Here is a 12,655-nt window from a genome sequence, read left to right as displayed (position 1 = left end):
AATTATTTTTAAATGTTTTGGTTTTTATTTAATATATTTTATTTTATTAAATTTGACTTACAATTCTCTATCATAGTTCTTGATAATGAGACTATTCTAGTTTAAAATATGTTAAAAAAGAGATAAAAGATATGAATAAATGAGTTTTAATGCATGTTTAATCATAAAGAATATTTTAATTGATAATATACTCAATATAAATATTGTAAATGGAATAAATTTACCCCAAACATTATTGTAAACATAAATGAAGTTAACAAATATGTGTTTATTATTATCCTGCAGCATCCGCAAATCCAATTCTCGATCTTCCAAAGTCAAATACGGTATGATAACGAACCATGAATATGTCCCCCAAAATCCTTCATAGAACACATTAATATAAATTTATCAATACATTTATTTATTTATTTTCATTTTAGAAAAAAGAGGAGAGATTGTGTCAAACCAAAAGGGTTTATAAGGAGGCAAATTAAAATTATCATCCAAAGAAATAAAGCCACTTTTGCATTCTTCAGCAGCACCTTCTCCCATCTTCCATATACACTAATTTAGGACAAAATAAATATTTTATCAACAATTTCAATAAGAGCACAAAATATATAACAATTAAGGTAAAATAAGATAGATATGTATTTACCTCCTTAGACGAGAGGGAAAATTTTCTACCACCAATTAAAAACGAAACTATAGGCATTGAGGAAATTTGTGAACAATTCACAGTTGATGCTTGATATGGTCTTGGCAGTGAATCACAGAGCTGATGTAAACATTATTTTTTTTATTATAATGTTAATTTAAATGATTTTAATTGAGAATAATAAACATTTACCTTATTAACATAGTTTAAAATATCATTTTTTGTTTGTTTCTTCACTAGCCGACTCTCCATCCACACAACTATCATTTCACAAGTATCGCACATGCCGATAGAGAAAACATGTGATGTTATTCTATTACTATTTTTCTCGATACGCTTAGTTCCATTAACTGGGCATAATCCATTTAGGGAACAAATTTTCTTAGCCTATTAAAAGTTAAGACAATATTAGAATTTGTGTATTTTAAGAAAAATCAAATTTTAATAAGAAAAATAACAACCTCTTCTAGGAGCATTTTCAGAATGGTTTGTCCATACTCTTTAACAATTGACTTGCATTCATGACTTACTACTCCCTTGACTCCAATTTCATGGTTTAGCATGGTAATAGCAGTCTACAGTTATAAAAATAATTTATTATTTATCGGCCATTATATTAACAACAAATTAAAACTCTTTTTCAGTTTCACATACCGTTGGACCTGCCAACAAAGAAGTTCCAGAATCCGCAATTGCAGAACAACCAGATCTGCAAACACCTTCAAAATGTACTCAATAATCAATAAATGACATGTTCTCTCTTTTTCTTTCTTTTTCATACCACCAACATGACTTCCCATTACACACTATCTCTTAGTTTAAGAAATGACCTCTTCTTTTATGAATGATTGATGAAAGAACTTACCTATTGATTGACCATTGATTGAAACATTACTCATATCAAACTACAAGATCAAACACATTATAAGGTTATAAAGGAAACAACCATACAAATTAAAAATATATATATAAGTTTCACAACCTGCCAATAAGGCTTGTGGGTCACAGGGACATAAGTATGGCTCCCCTTGTGATGCTTTGGATCAATCTCACCAAACACAAGTTCACCTCCTTCCACTTCTTTTGCGTTTCTATTAAGCCAAAATGAGAACACTGGATTCCGAATCAGTCCCTGGTTCATCATGTTGTACCTGCAAATATGAGAGGTTACTCCTTATCTTAAAATGAATATCACAACAAATTTTGTTTTTACATAGATAGTGCATACCATATTGGAACAACACCATAATCTGTTAGCTCCCGAAATCCAAGGCCAAGAATGCCATCAAACTTAGCAAACTTAAATATAGAACGGGACACTCTTGTTGCTTCAATGAAGTCCTGTAGTTGTAGAGAATTTAAGTATAGTATTAGTATTAAAGAAATTATGATTTGGAAAATCTATGAAAGGCTAATGTTGTATATATATAATAACCTGATTCTTGATTGTTAAACCACCAACTAAAATATTGTCTTGGCTAAACCTGCCAGCTATTGAACCTGAATCATAGTGTATCTCAGCAGATGTTCCTGTGCAAAACAGCAACATTATTATGTTTCAATTCAATATCACCTTCCTGCTTTGTTGCTTACATGAAGTTATTTCTATAAAAGTTGCAACAGACACCAACCGTTCTTTTTATACGTTCTTGAACGACGGGCATCGTATTTGTTCTTCTTATATGTTCTTGAACGAGGGACATAGAAACACCAACGCTGCAGGAGAAACAGAGGCAAATTCAACACAATTTTCTCCCCTAATAAAATTTTTTTGAATGATATATGATCAAACTTACAGATAAGTAGCACCTTCTTGAGGAAGGTATCCACAGATTAGAGCTTCCTGTATCAAATTGCACAGTGAATTTCTGTGGTGGTGTACCGATTGAAATCTCACCATAGTACTGCATGTCCATGAAATTCGTTAGCTTTACAATGCCGTCAGCATTTTGAGAATCCAGTATTTGCGTGGTAATCTGAACAGGGATCCGGTTGTTTTCATCTAACTTAAACTTTTTGAGTCCAATTCTAACGATTCCATCGTTGGATTCAGAAAACGCCTGTTGAAGAAGGAGGGATGAAAGAAAAAGAGTGATAACTGCTGCACTAAACTTTGTTCCCATGCTTGATCACCTGAAAAGTTGATTCAGAAAATGCAGAAATCGACTAATTAATTAACTGACACGACATGTATATATATATATAAGATTGCTGATCACCTACAGACGCCTCCTCCGTAGCAAAACGAAGACGCAATGAATCGATGTTGATGGATATATATCGACATTTCTAGAGCTTAAATTGTTCTCCTAAAGTAGTTTTTGCTGAATGCTGATGAAAAGGTGGCGTTCACTGGTTGATCGGGTTAAAATGACGACGAAAAGTATCAGTAAAGCAAATGAACCAGATTTAGGTTTATATTCTCTGAATCCGACCATTTCAATTTTTTTCAAATTATTAACTTTTCGATATTTTAAGTCAAATTTCTCCCATCATCTCTCGTTTGGTAATAAATTGCCGTTCTTCATCGACAAACTTTTCATTTAACTAATAAAAGTACATATAGTATTTAATGTACTTCTTAAAGCAAATAGAATTATGTATCATTTGATTACATGACTAACAAATGACTTGACAAATATTAGTGTAAAGTCTAAGTATTGTTTGGGCGACATGCTCTTCCAATAGGTCTATTATCAGGTTTAAAAACATAAAAATATATTTTCTTCTAATAGGCAAAATTTTGTTTTCGTTCTAAACAATTTTAAGGTACCTATCAGAATCGACCAAAGAGCTGTGATGCCCTAAGTTTGGTGGGTAGAATATTTTTTTTTGGTTGAAAATAAATTAATTTTAGGTTCACCTTCATTTTTCATTTTTTTTAAAATTTAAATTTTAGTAATCAAATTTCATAATTTACATTATTTTTGTGCGCTCGTGAAAGATCGAGTTCTTAGACGTGTATGGTGCTCTGGTTATCGCAGAACAACTCCACTTTATCATGCTTCACCACAAATTCACCCGAGACCCTTCAACTAAAGTGTCTCCTTGACACCATCCGTCATAGCGATATACTTGGCGGCTTCCGTTGTTGAAAGGACAACTACAAATTGTAATTGTACCTTCCAACTTACCAAGTATCCAAATAGGGTAAACACATATCCCGTTAGGGACCATCACTTGTCCAAGTCATCTGCAATATCAGCATCAACATATCCTCTCAACATATCATTCCCTACACCCGCCCATTTAAAATAAAGACTGACATTTAAGGATCCTCCAATGTAATGGAGAACTCATTTCGTCGCCTCCCAATGTTCTTTCCCCGGGTTGGCCATAAATCGACTAACAAGACTAACCGCGTGAAAAATTGGGCTGCGTACATACCATGACATACATTAATTAAGCTCCCGACATCTCGCATATGGGGTGTTTTCCATTCTCATTTTTTCTTCCTCGATATTGGGTGATAATTTTGAGGAGAGTTTGAAATGAGTAGCTAATGGTGTTTGAACCGCCTTAGCGCCAGGCATCCCGAACTTGGCAACCACTTTTCAAAGGTAGTCGTTTTGAGACACGAACATGGAGCCTTTCTCCTAATCCCGCTCAATCACCATCCCAAAATTTTATTTCTCGGTCCCATATCCTTAATCTCAAATAATTGCCTAGCAAACTCTTGACCTTGTGAACTTCTTCCTTATTTCCCAATGCGATTAACATATCATCCATGTATAACAATAGAAAGACCCCATAACCATCAACCCACTTGATATAAACACAACTATCGAAATTGTTCCTCACAAAATCGTTACAAACCATGAAATCATCAAAACAAAAGTACCATTGTCTTGGAATTGTTTCAAACCATAAATCAAGCGTTTAAGGAGACATACCTTTCTTTCATGACCGGGTTTGACGAACCCCTCGGGCTGCATCATAAAGATCTTCTCATCCAAGTTCCCATTAAAAGTTTTGTCTTTACATCCATTTTCTCGAGCTCTAAACCAAACTGATTCACTATAGCGAGCAACACATGAATGGACATGTGTTTCACTACCATGGAGTAGATCTCGTTAAAGTCGACTCATTCGCGTTGTGTAAAGCCCTTAACTACCAATTTTTCCTTAAACCATGCTTTGTTATTACCCCTCTACACTTTTTTCATTTGAACACCCACTTTGAACCAACCACTCGCTGACTCTTGAGTTTGTCAACTAATTCCCATGTCTCATTTTTGTCAAGCGATGTCATCTCCTCCGCCATAACACGCTTCCATTTGATTCTCTCCTTAATCTTCATCGCTTCTCTAAACGATATTGGCTCTGAATCTTGTACCTCATCAGCCACAAGGAATGCAAAAACCGCCAAATCGGAGTAATTAAATCTCTTTAGAGCTCCGAATGTCATATGGTCTCTATATCGCGCTAACCGGTAGGAGTTAAGATTTTCTTCCAGATCCGTATCTTCCTCCTATACTTGACTGTCTGAAATCAAGGCCAAGAATTCCATCAAAAATTGACACTCTTCTTGCTTCAATGAAGTTCTGTAGTTATAGTGAACTTAAGTGAAGAAATTTGTATAATCCAACCTATAAAGGAATGCGAATTCAACTGAAAGTAAGAAAACTTGTTAGTGCATTATTATTGATAAATTTGTGAGCAATTTTGGATTATTTGATAAAAAAAAAAATCAAATGAGGGTTAAGGTAAAGATGTTGGTGAGATTTTTTATTTTGGTTGACTTTTACGCTAAGGCATTGTTTGTAGGTGTATTTTGGCAGATTTAATTACTTAAGTCATTTTCGATTTAAGAAGGATCTAAACATTTAAAAAAAAATTAAGAATAGAAATGACTCAAAATAATTTTTAAATTTCTGACACGAATCGTTTATCAATTTTCGGTCCATATTTGTCACCTACGCGGTAAGTAATTCAATTAAACTTAAATGAAATACTCTATTGAAATGTCTTAGCCTAGATGAATTTTAGGTAGAAAGAGCATATTTCTTTCAAATCTTAGACTAGGGTATCTCTTTAAAATCTTTTAAAGAGAAACGAGATTAGATTCAGGATTTAAATCTAAAAATAATCGTGTAACATGTCATGATAAAATAAAAAAATCAAATTTGTTTTGAAATAGAGATCGTTAATTTTGTCGAGTGTGTGGAACATAGCGCCGAGGCACTTTCTCATGCGTAACCAAGCGACGAGTCGAACCATTTTTTTTCTAAAATTTGTCTTTATTAATTTCTCAATAAGTAACTAGGTGACAACTCTTGAAAAGAACTAAAACTATGTCTAACTATTATTAAGTTATATTTCGATTTCTAATATATATTTAAGATGAGAAGACTCAGTCATTTTTTCGTTTCATTTTACGAGATTTGAGCGCGGGGAAGGTAAATCACGTGACTTAACAAAATAATCGACTACAAATTTTTTAAATGTACTTGGGTCGAGTCTACATTTAAAATTCTTCGTCTCTTATCGCGGGAGCAGTCGAGCGGAAAATAAGGCATGAGACTAAAACCAATCGCGAGCTACGAACCACCCTTAAAGACGGAGTTTAAAAGATAAAAAAAACGAGGCAGAACAAAAAAAAATATGACGCACAAGACTGAAATATAAATATTGTAAATGGAAACAAATTTGACCCAAATATTCTTGTGAACATAAATACATTTAACAAATACGTGTCCATTATTTTTATTATTAATAATAATATTATGCTGCATTGGTAAATCATAATGTCCCATGAATAGGTCCCCCAAACCCTTCATAGATCACATTTATCTAATTAAGATCAATGAATTAACACATATAGTTGTCTAAACTAGTTTGACATATTATGAAAAAACTTATAATGTATATTTTTTAGTTTAAAAAAAAAAATCAGCTTTCAAATAAAAAGAGTATTTAAATAAGAGATTAAAGATCTAAGAATTCTATAAAGTGGGGATCCCATTCACTATAAGATTCATTCTACTTCTTAAATTCATCAATAAATTTTTCATTTTTTTTAGTTTTGCAAGTAAGTATAGAGAAGATAAAAGATTATATCAAACCAGGGTCCACAAAGAAAAAGAAGATCTCTAAAATAAAGTCACTTTCTTCCTCTTCAATATATACTGATTCATGACAAATTTAATATTTTATTAACCAGATCAATTAGAAAACAAAATACGTAACAATTAAGGTAAAATAAGATAAACAATTATTTACCTCCTTAGACGAGAGAGTAAAATTTCTAGAACCAAATAAAAATGAAACTATAGGCGTTGAGGAAATTAGCGAACAATCCACGTTTGATTTCAGATTTGGTATTCACAACCAATCACAGAGGTGATGTAAACCTTCTTTTTTTATTATTTACTTGATTCATATGTTAATATTAATTATTTTAAGTGAGAATAATAAATATTTACCTTATCAATATAGTTTAAAATATCATTTTTTTCATTGATTCCTTTTATGCTTATTCTTCATCCACACAACTATCATTTCACAAATATTGCACATATCGATAGCGAAAATATATGATGTTCTTCTATTATTACTTCCATAGACTGGGCATAATCTAAATTAGGGAATAAATTTTTTTCAGATGGTGATGTCTATTAAAAGTTAAGACAACATTAGAATTTGTGTATTTTAAGAAAAATCAGATTTCAAAAAAAATAACAAACCTTTACTAGGAGCATGTTAGAATCATTTGTCCATACTCTCAAACGATTTGTCCATACTCTCCAACTTGCATTTATGGTTAAATACACATACTTCAATTTTATGGTTTAACTTGATAATCACAACCTACACTTTTGAAAATCATTCATTATTTATCGGTAATGGTATGAATTACAAGAAATAAAACTCTTTTTCAGTTTCACGTACCGTTGGACCTAACAATAAAGAAGTTCCAGAATCCACACTTACATAACAAAAAAAAACACCTGAAAAATATACTCTTTAATCAATAAACGACATTTTCTCTCTTTTTCTTTAATTCATTCCACCAACCTGACCTCCCATCAAACAATATCTCTTAGTTTAAGAAATAACCTCTTCTTTTATGAACAACCGAATGGAAGAGTTTACTTATTGGTTGACCCTTGACGAAGACATCACCTATAACAAACTATAATAGCAGACACTTTATAAGGTTGTAAAAGAAACAACCATATATATGGTTCCCCTTGTAATGCCTTGAATCAAAACAAGTTCACCTCCTTCCTCTTCTTTTGTAACACTGGATTTTGAATCAGAATCTAGTTCATCATGTTGTACTTGCAAATATGAGTGGTTACTTCCTTATTTTAAGAGGAATATCATACATGAGATAATACATACCATACTGGATAAGGATGGAATATGAAACTTCCCTAAGAAAATCGAATCGAATTGTCCCATTTGGGACGGTTTTTCCCCAAAATAAAACGGGGATGGCGCGGGAATGGTATTTGTGTCTCCCACCCCGATTTCACCCTGATTCTACCCCGAACACTATAAACATAATTAAATATATTAAATCACCAATATATTTATTTATTCACTATATATTTTATAAGAGTAATAAGTTTAATTATAATAATATAAAATTTTAATATATTACAATATAAAAATTCGTTTATATAATTTTTTTGTATAATTTATTTTTATTTTTTTTTAAAATATTTTATTAACGGTGCCTTGCGGAATTTTTCGAAACCGAAAAAACCAAACGGAGCGGGGATGATATTAAAAAAATTCTCGAAATAAAAACGGGACGGGGATGGTAAATACATTCTCCGCCCCGAACCGCCCCATTGTCATCCCTAATATTGGAACAACACCTCCAGCTGATATCTCCTCAAATCCAAGGCCAAGAATACGGAATACCATCAAACTTGGAAAACACAAACTTAAACTCAAACCCAAACTCAAACTCAAACCCAAAGCCGAACAGTTTTGTTACTTCAAGGAAGTCTTGTAGCTGTAGTAAACTTAAGTATTAATGAAATGATGATTTGGAAAATCTATGAAAATGTTGTATATATATGTATAACCTGATTCTTGATTGTTAAACCACAAACTAAAACATTGACTTGGCTAAACTTGCCAGCTATTGAACCTGAACCATAGTGTATCTCAGTAGATGTTCCTATTCAAAACAACAACATTATGTTTCAAGTCAATATCACCTTCATGCTTACATGAAGTTATTTCTATAAAAGTTGCAACAAACACCAACCGTTCACTTTATATGTTCTTGATCGACGGGCATAATATTTGGAATGATAATTACACGCACGCTGCAACAGAAACAGAGGCAAATTCATCATAATTTTCTCCCCCTTATAGTGTATAATCTTGTGTATAAAATGATCAGACTTACATAATAGTAGCACTTTGAGGATGGTATCCACAGATTAGAGCTTCCTGTATCAAAAACCACAGTGAATTTCTGTGGTGGTGTACCGATTGAAATCTCGTACTTTGTGTTCATGTTATTCTTTAGCCTTACAATGCCGCCAACATTTTGAGAATCCAGTATTTGCGTGGAAAGTCCGGCAGAGATCCTGTTATTTTCATCTAACTTAAGCTTTTTTAGTCCAATTCTAACGAATCCATGGATGGCGACATTTCTAGAGATGAAATGGTTCTCCCAAAGTAGTTTTTGCGCATGAAAAGGTGGCGTTAAATGCAGATCATGTTAATAACGACGGAAAAGCATTAGTAAAGCAAATGAGCTGAAGGTTTAGTGTTACATTTCCTGAATTCGACCGTTTATACAGAATTTTTCAAATTACCATCTTTTTCTTCAAATTATTAACTTTTCTATATCTAAATAATTAAAATAAAGATTAACTTAAATTTGGAAATTAATTTTGTTTTTTTTAAAAAAAGATATATATTAAAAATAAAAATAAAAATCGTTTAAGCATAACAACAGAGCATGACATGAAAATAACAAATAAGAAAAAACAATACTAATTAATAAGTTATCAAGCTCGTAAATTCCCGACGTATCTCAAAAAACATCATAATAATAGTATTATAAATTATGTGAATCGGACGACTACGATCATTGAAAGTTCGACAATTTCTCTCCAACTAGATAATTCACCAAAGAATAATTGGGATGTTAACCCAAATATGTAGGCATGCTATATCAGTCACATCAATCCAAACTTCTCAACAACTACCTAAAGACTCCGGCATCACTCAATGAATCTTAGTAATACTTCACAAAGACTCCAAATACTAGTCACCCCTCGATAATGTAAAAGTAAGCGAGGTGCTGATTCAACCTATTCTTGACACACATGACAACGACTAGCCATAATACAACATTTTTTCATGCACGTATCATCTGTTAGAATTCCACCATGAATAACGCTTCATCCAAAGAATGAGATCTAAGATGAAATCTTTGACTCCCAAAGTTTTTCCCAATAAAAATGATATAGAATCATCTTAGCGAACAACTTGTAATAATGCCCCCACATGGAAATTATCCATATATTTCCAATGCATAATTTCTTGTTTAGATGGTGACACTTGTTTGTGCCCTACCAATAGTAAAACTCTATTATGGGACTAAGTTTTCATAATGTTTAATCTCCTTCTATATCTAATTCGGCGAACGAAACCACTAGACCGATGATCAAACATGTCATTAACTGTGACATTTCTACATATAACAATGGAAACAAGTTTAGGATACGTCGTAGCTAGACTTTTGATACTACACCAAATGTCATCCCAAAATCTAATCGAAATATATATATATATAGGAAAATAAAAGACATTATATAAGACATTCAAATAAAATACATTAAATAAAACAAAATAAAATATATTATAATATAAGTCAATATATATTATACAACTTATTAAAGATAAATTAAATAAAACTATTCGGACATATCCCTTGCCCCAATTGAATTATTATTCAAAACATTTTGTAATACAACCATCTTATCATATTACAGACTTTATTATTTCGGTCAACTAATATATCACTTGCAACTAACGAGATTCGAACTCTTGATTTTATTATGAATTATGAACACTAAAGATTATTAATTTATTTTTATAATTTTATATACAAATATATAATTAATATGTCTTACAATTAAAAATAAATCATTCAATTTATATTAAAAAATATATATTCTTAATACTCAATCCTTCACACTATCACCTTTTATTCTTAAATATAAAGAATAACAAATAATCTGACAAATTAATTCAATTTTATATAAATATATTATGAATTAATTTATAAATAAGGTGTTATATATATATATATATATAATATATATATATATATATTGAATATATAATTATAAATATATATATATATATAATTAATTAATTTTTAAATAAGTTGTTATGTATATAATTATTTATTAAAAAATATATAAAGAAAATTAGAAAGAAAATATTTTTTACCTTTTTAATTAATACAAGTTCATTAATATTTTTTTAAATAAATAAATATATATATATATATTATTAAATTGGAGACATTAATTAAAAAATGACTTTTGTATAACTTACTCATACACGCTTATATATTTAAATGAATCAACCCAATTCATTTTGTCTAATAAAAATATTTAAATCGTTCACACGTGCAACCCATAAATTTTTACAAATCCAGAATTAAGTGTTATTATATGCAGTAAAATCACTATTATAAATTAAAACTCAATAAATTAATAACCTCGATTAAATTAATAATTTGTCTAGTCCCAACATGGACTAATACAAAATTAGACTCCAATCAATAAAATAATAAGATAATAATATTTTTGAAATCTTAGACCCAACGAAACTATAAATTAATAATTATTAAAAAATTTCAAACTTAGACCGTTTAGTAAAAAAGGAACTTATAGTCACTTATTTTTATTTAAACTTTAATTTATATTAAGTTCATCTATAGTTACTTGAACATTTTATATTGATTAATTTTTAATCATATTTAATATAGGTACAAACTTTTTTACCATAAACTAACTTTTTATTTAATTAAAAATTCAATTAATTTGTGAATGTACATTCATAGATTTTGCATTAAAATTGTTTTTGTAATTTATTTTTTTTCTAACTAATATACCTTTTAACTGGTAAATTGGACTTAAAAATTTAAAGGTTATATGTAAAATCTCTTTAAATTAATATTTATTAATTTAATGATATAATAATATCTCACTAAATTAATAAAATATCTTCGTTCTAACATTTTAATATATATATATATATATGATCAACTGAAGTGTTTTTTTTTTAATTAAAGTGGAGGGTCATAATTATGGGTGTTATCTTATTTATGAGAAAAAAATATGATACGAATATATATAATAAATTATATAAAGGCATTTAAAATATTATTAGTTTAGTTGGTTAAAATATTGAAATTAAATGGTTATAAATGTTTATGTTTATAAATTTTTATGTTGAATTTAAAATATAAATATTGATAGTATAGTTGGTTAAAATGTTGAATTTATATTCTTAGGATGCAAGTTTGAGACTTGTGTATCACATTTATAATTAAATTTTTTAAATTTAACTTTTCAAGTTTATGGACCGGTCAATTCACGACCCGACCCAATATCAATTTACTCTTATATACATATCCAAAATTAACCACAACTAAATTAATCAATATTATATTAATATACATATATATTATTTTATTAAATTTTACTAAATTTATTTTATAATGTATTTTATTTTAATGTTTGTAAAATATATTTTATTTTTGATTGAATTGTGAAATTGGGGCTATTTATTGAGGTCAATATAAATTTCGAAATCTTATTCTTTTGAAACTTTACAATTTGAGTTCTTATTGTTAAAGTTATACAAAACTAGGTTTTGTTTTAATGATTCCAAACGTCGTTAATATATTATCTACTTTGACATTTATGTTTAAAAATATTTTGAAAAAATCATTTAACTAATTTAACTTCGAATTTCATCGAATTAATAGTTTTGATTATCGATTTTTTTAAAATTCGGTAAT

The 12,655-nt window shown here is 29.8% G+C and overlaps 1 protein-coding gene across 1 annotated transcript; it reads right to left on the bottom strand.

The window, feature by feature from the left end:
- Positions 1 to 274: 274 nt before the first annotated feature.
- Positions 275 to 2,763, bottom strand: LOC124933824 (aspartic proteinase A1-like). Its single transcript, XM_047474264.1, has 12 exons — positions 2,437 to 2,763; positions 2,272 to 2,356; positions 2,076 to 2,170; positions 1,869 to 1,981; positions 1,623 to 1,791; positions 1,506 to 1,545; positions 1,295 to 1,359; positions 1,102 to 1,215; positions 833 to 1,027; positions 641 to 760; positions 449 to 546; positions 275 to 362 (listed from the first exon to the last, which is right to left on the bottom strand). Exons 1-12 carry the CDS (start codon positions 2,761 to 2,763, stop codon positions 275 to 277), a joined length of 1,509 nt encoding a protein of 502 aa, XP_047330220.1.
- Positions 2,764 to 12,655: the final 9,892 nt, after the last annotated feature.

The sequence above is a fragment of the Impatiens glandulifera genome, chromosome 4 (assembly GCF_907164915.1).
Source record: "Impatiens glandulifera chromosome 4, dImpGla2.1, whole genome shotgun sequence".
NCBI lineage: Eukaryota > Viridiplantae > Streptophyta > Magnoliopsida > Ericales > Balsaminaceae > Impatiens > Impatiens glandulifera.
Note: the sequence above shows the minus strand (reverse complement) of the source record. Positions and strands in the feature narration are given on the sequence as shown.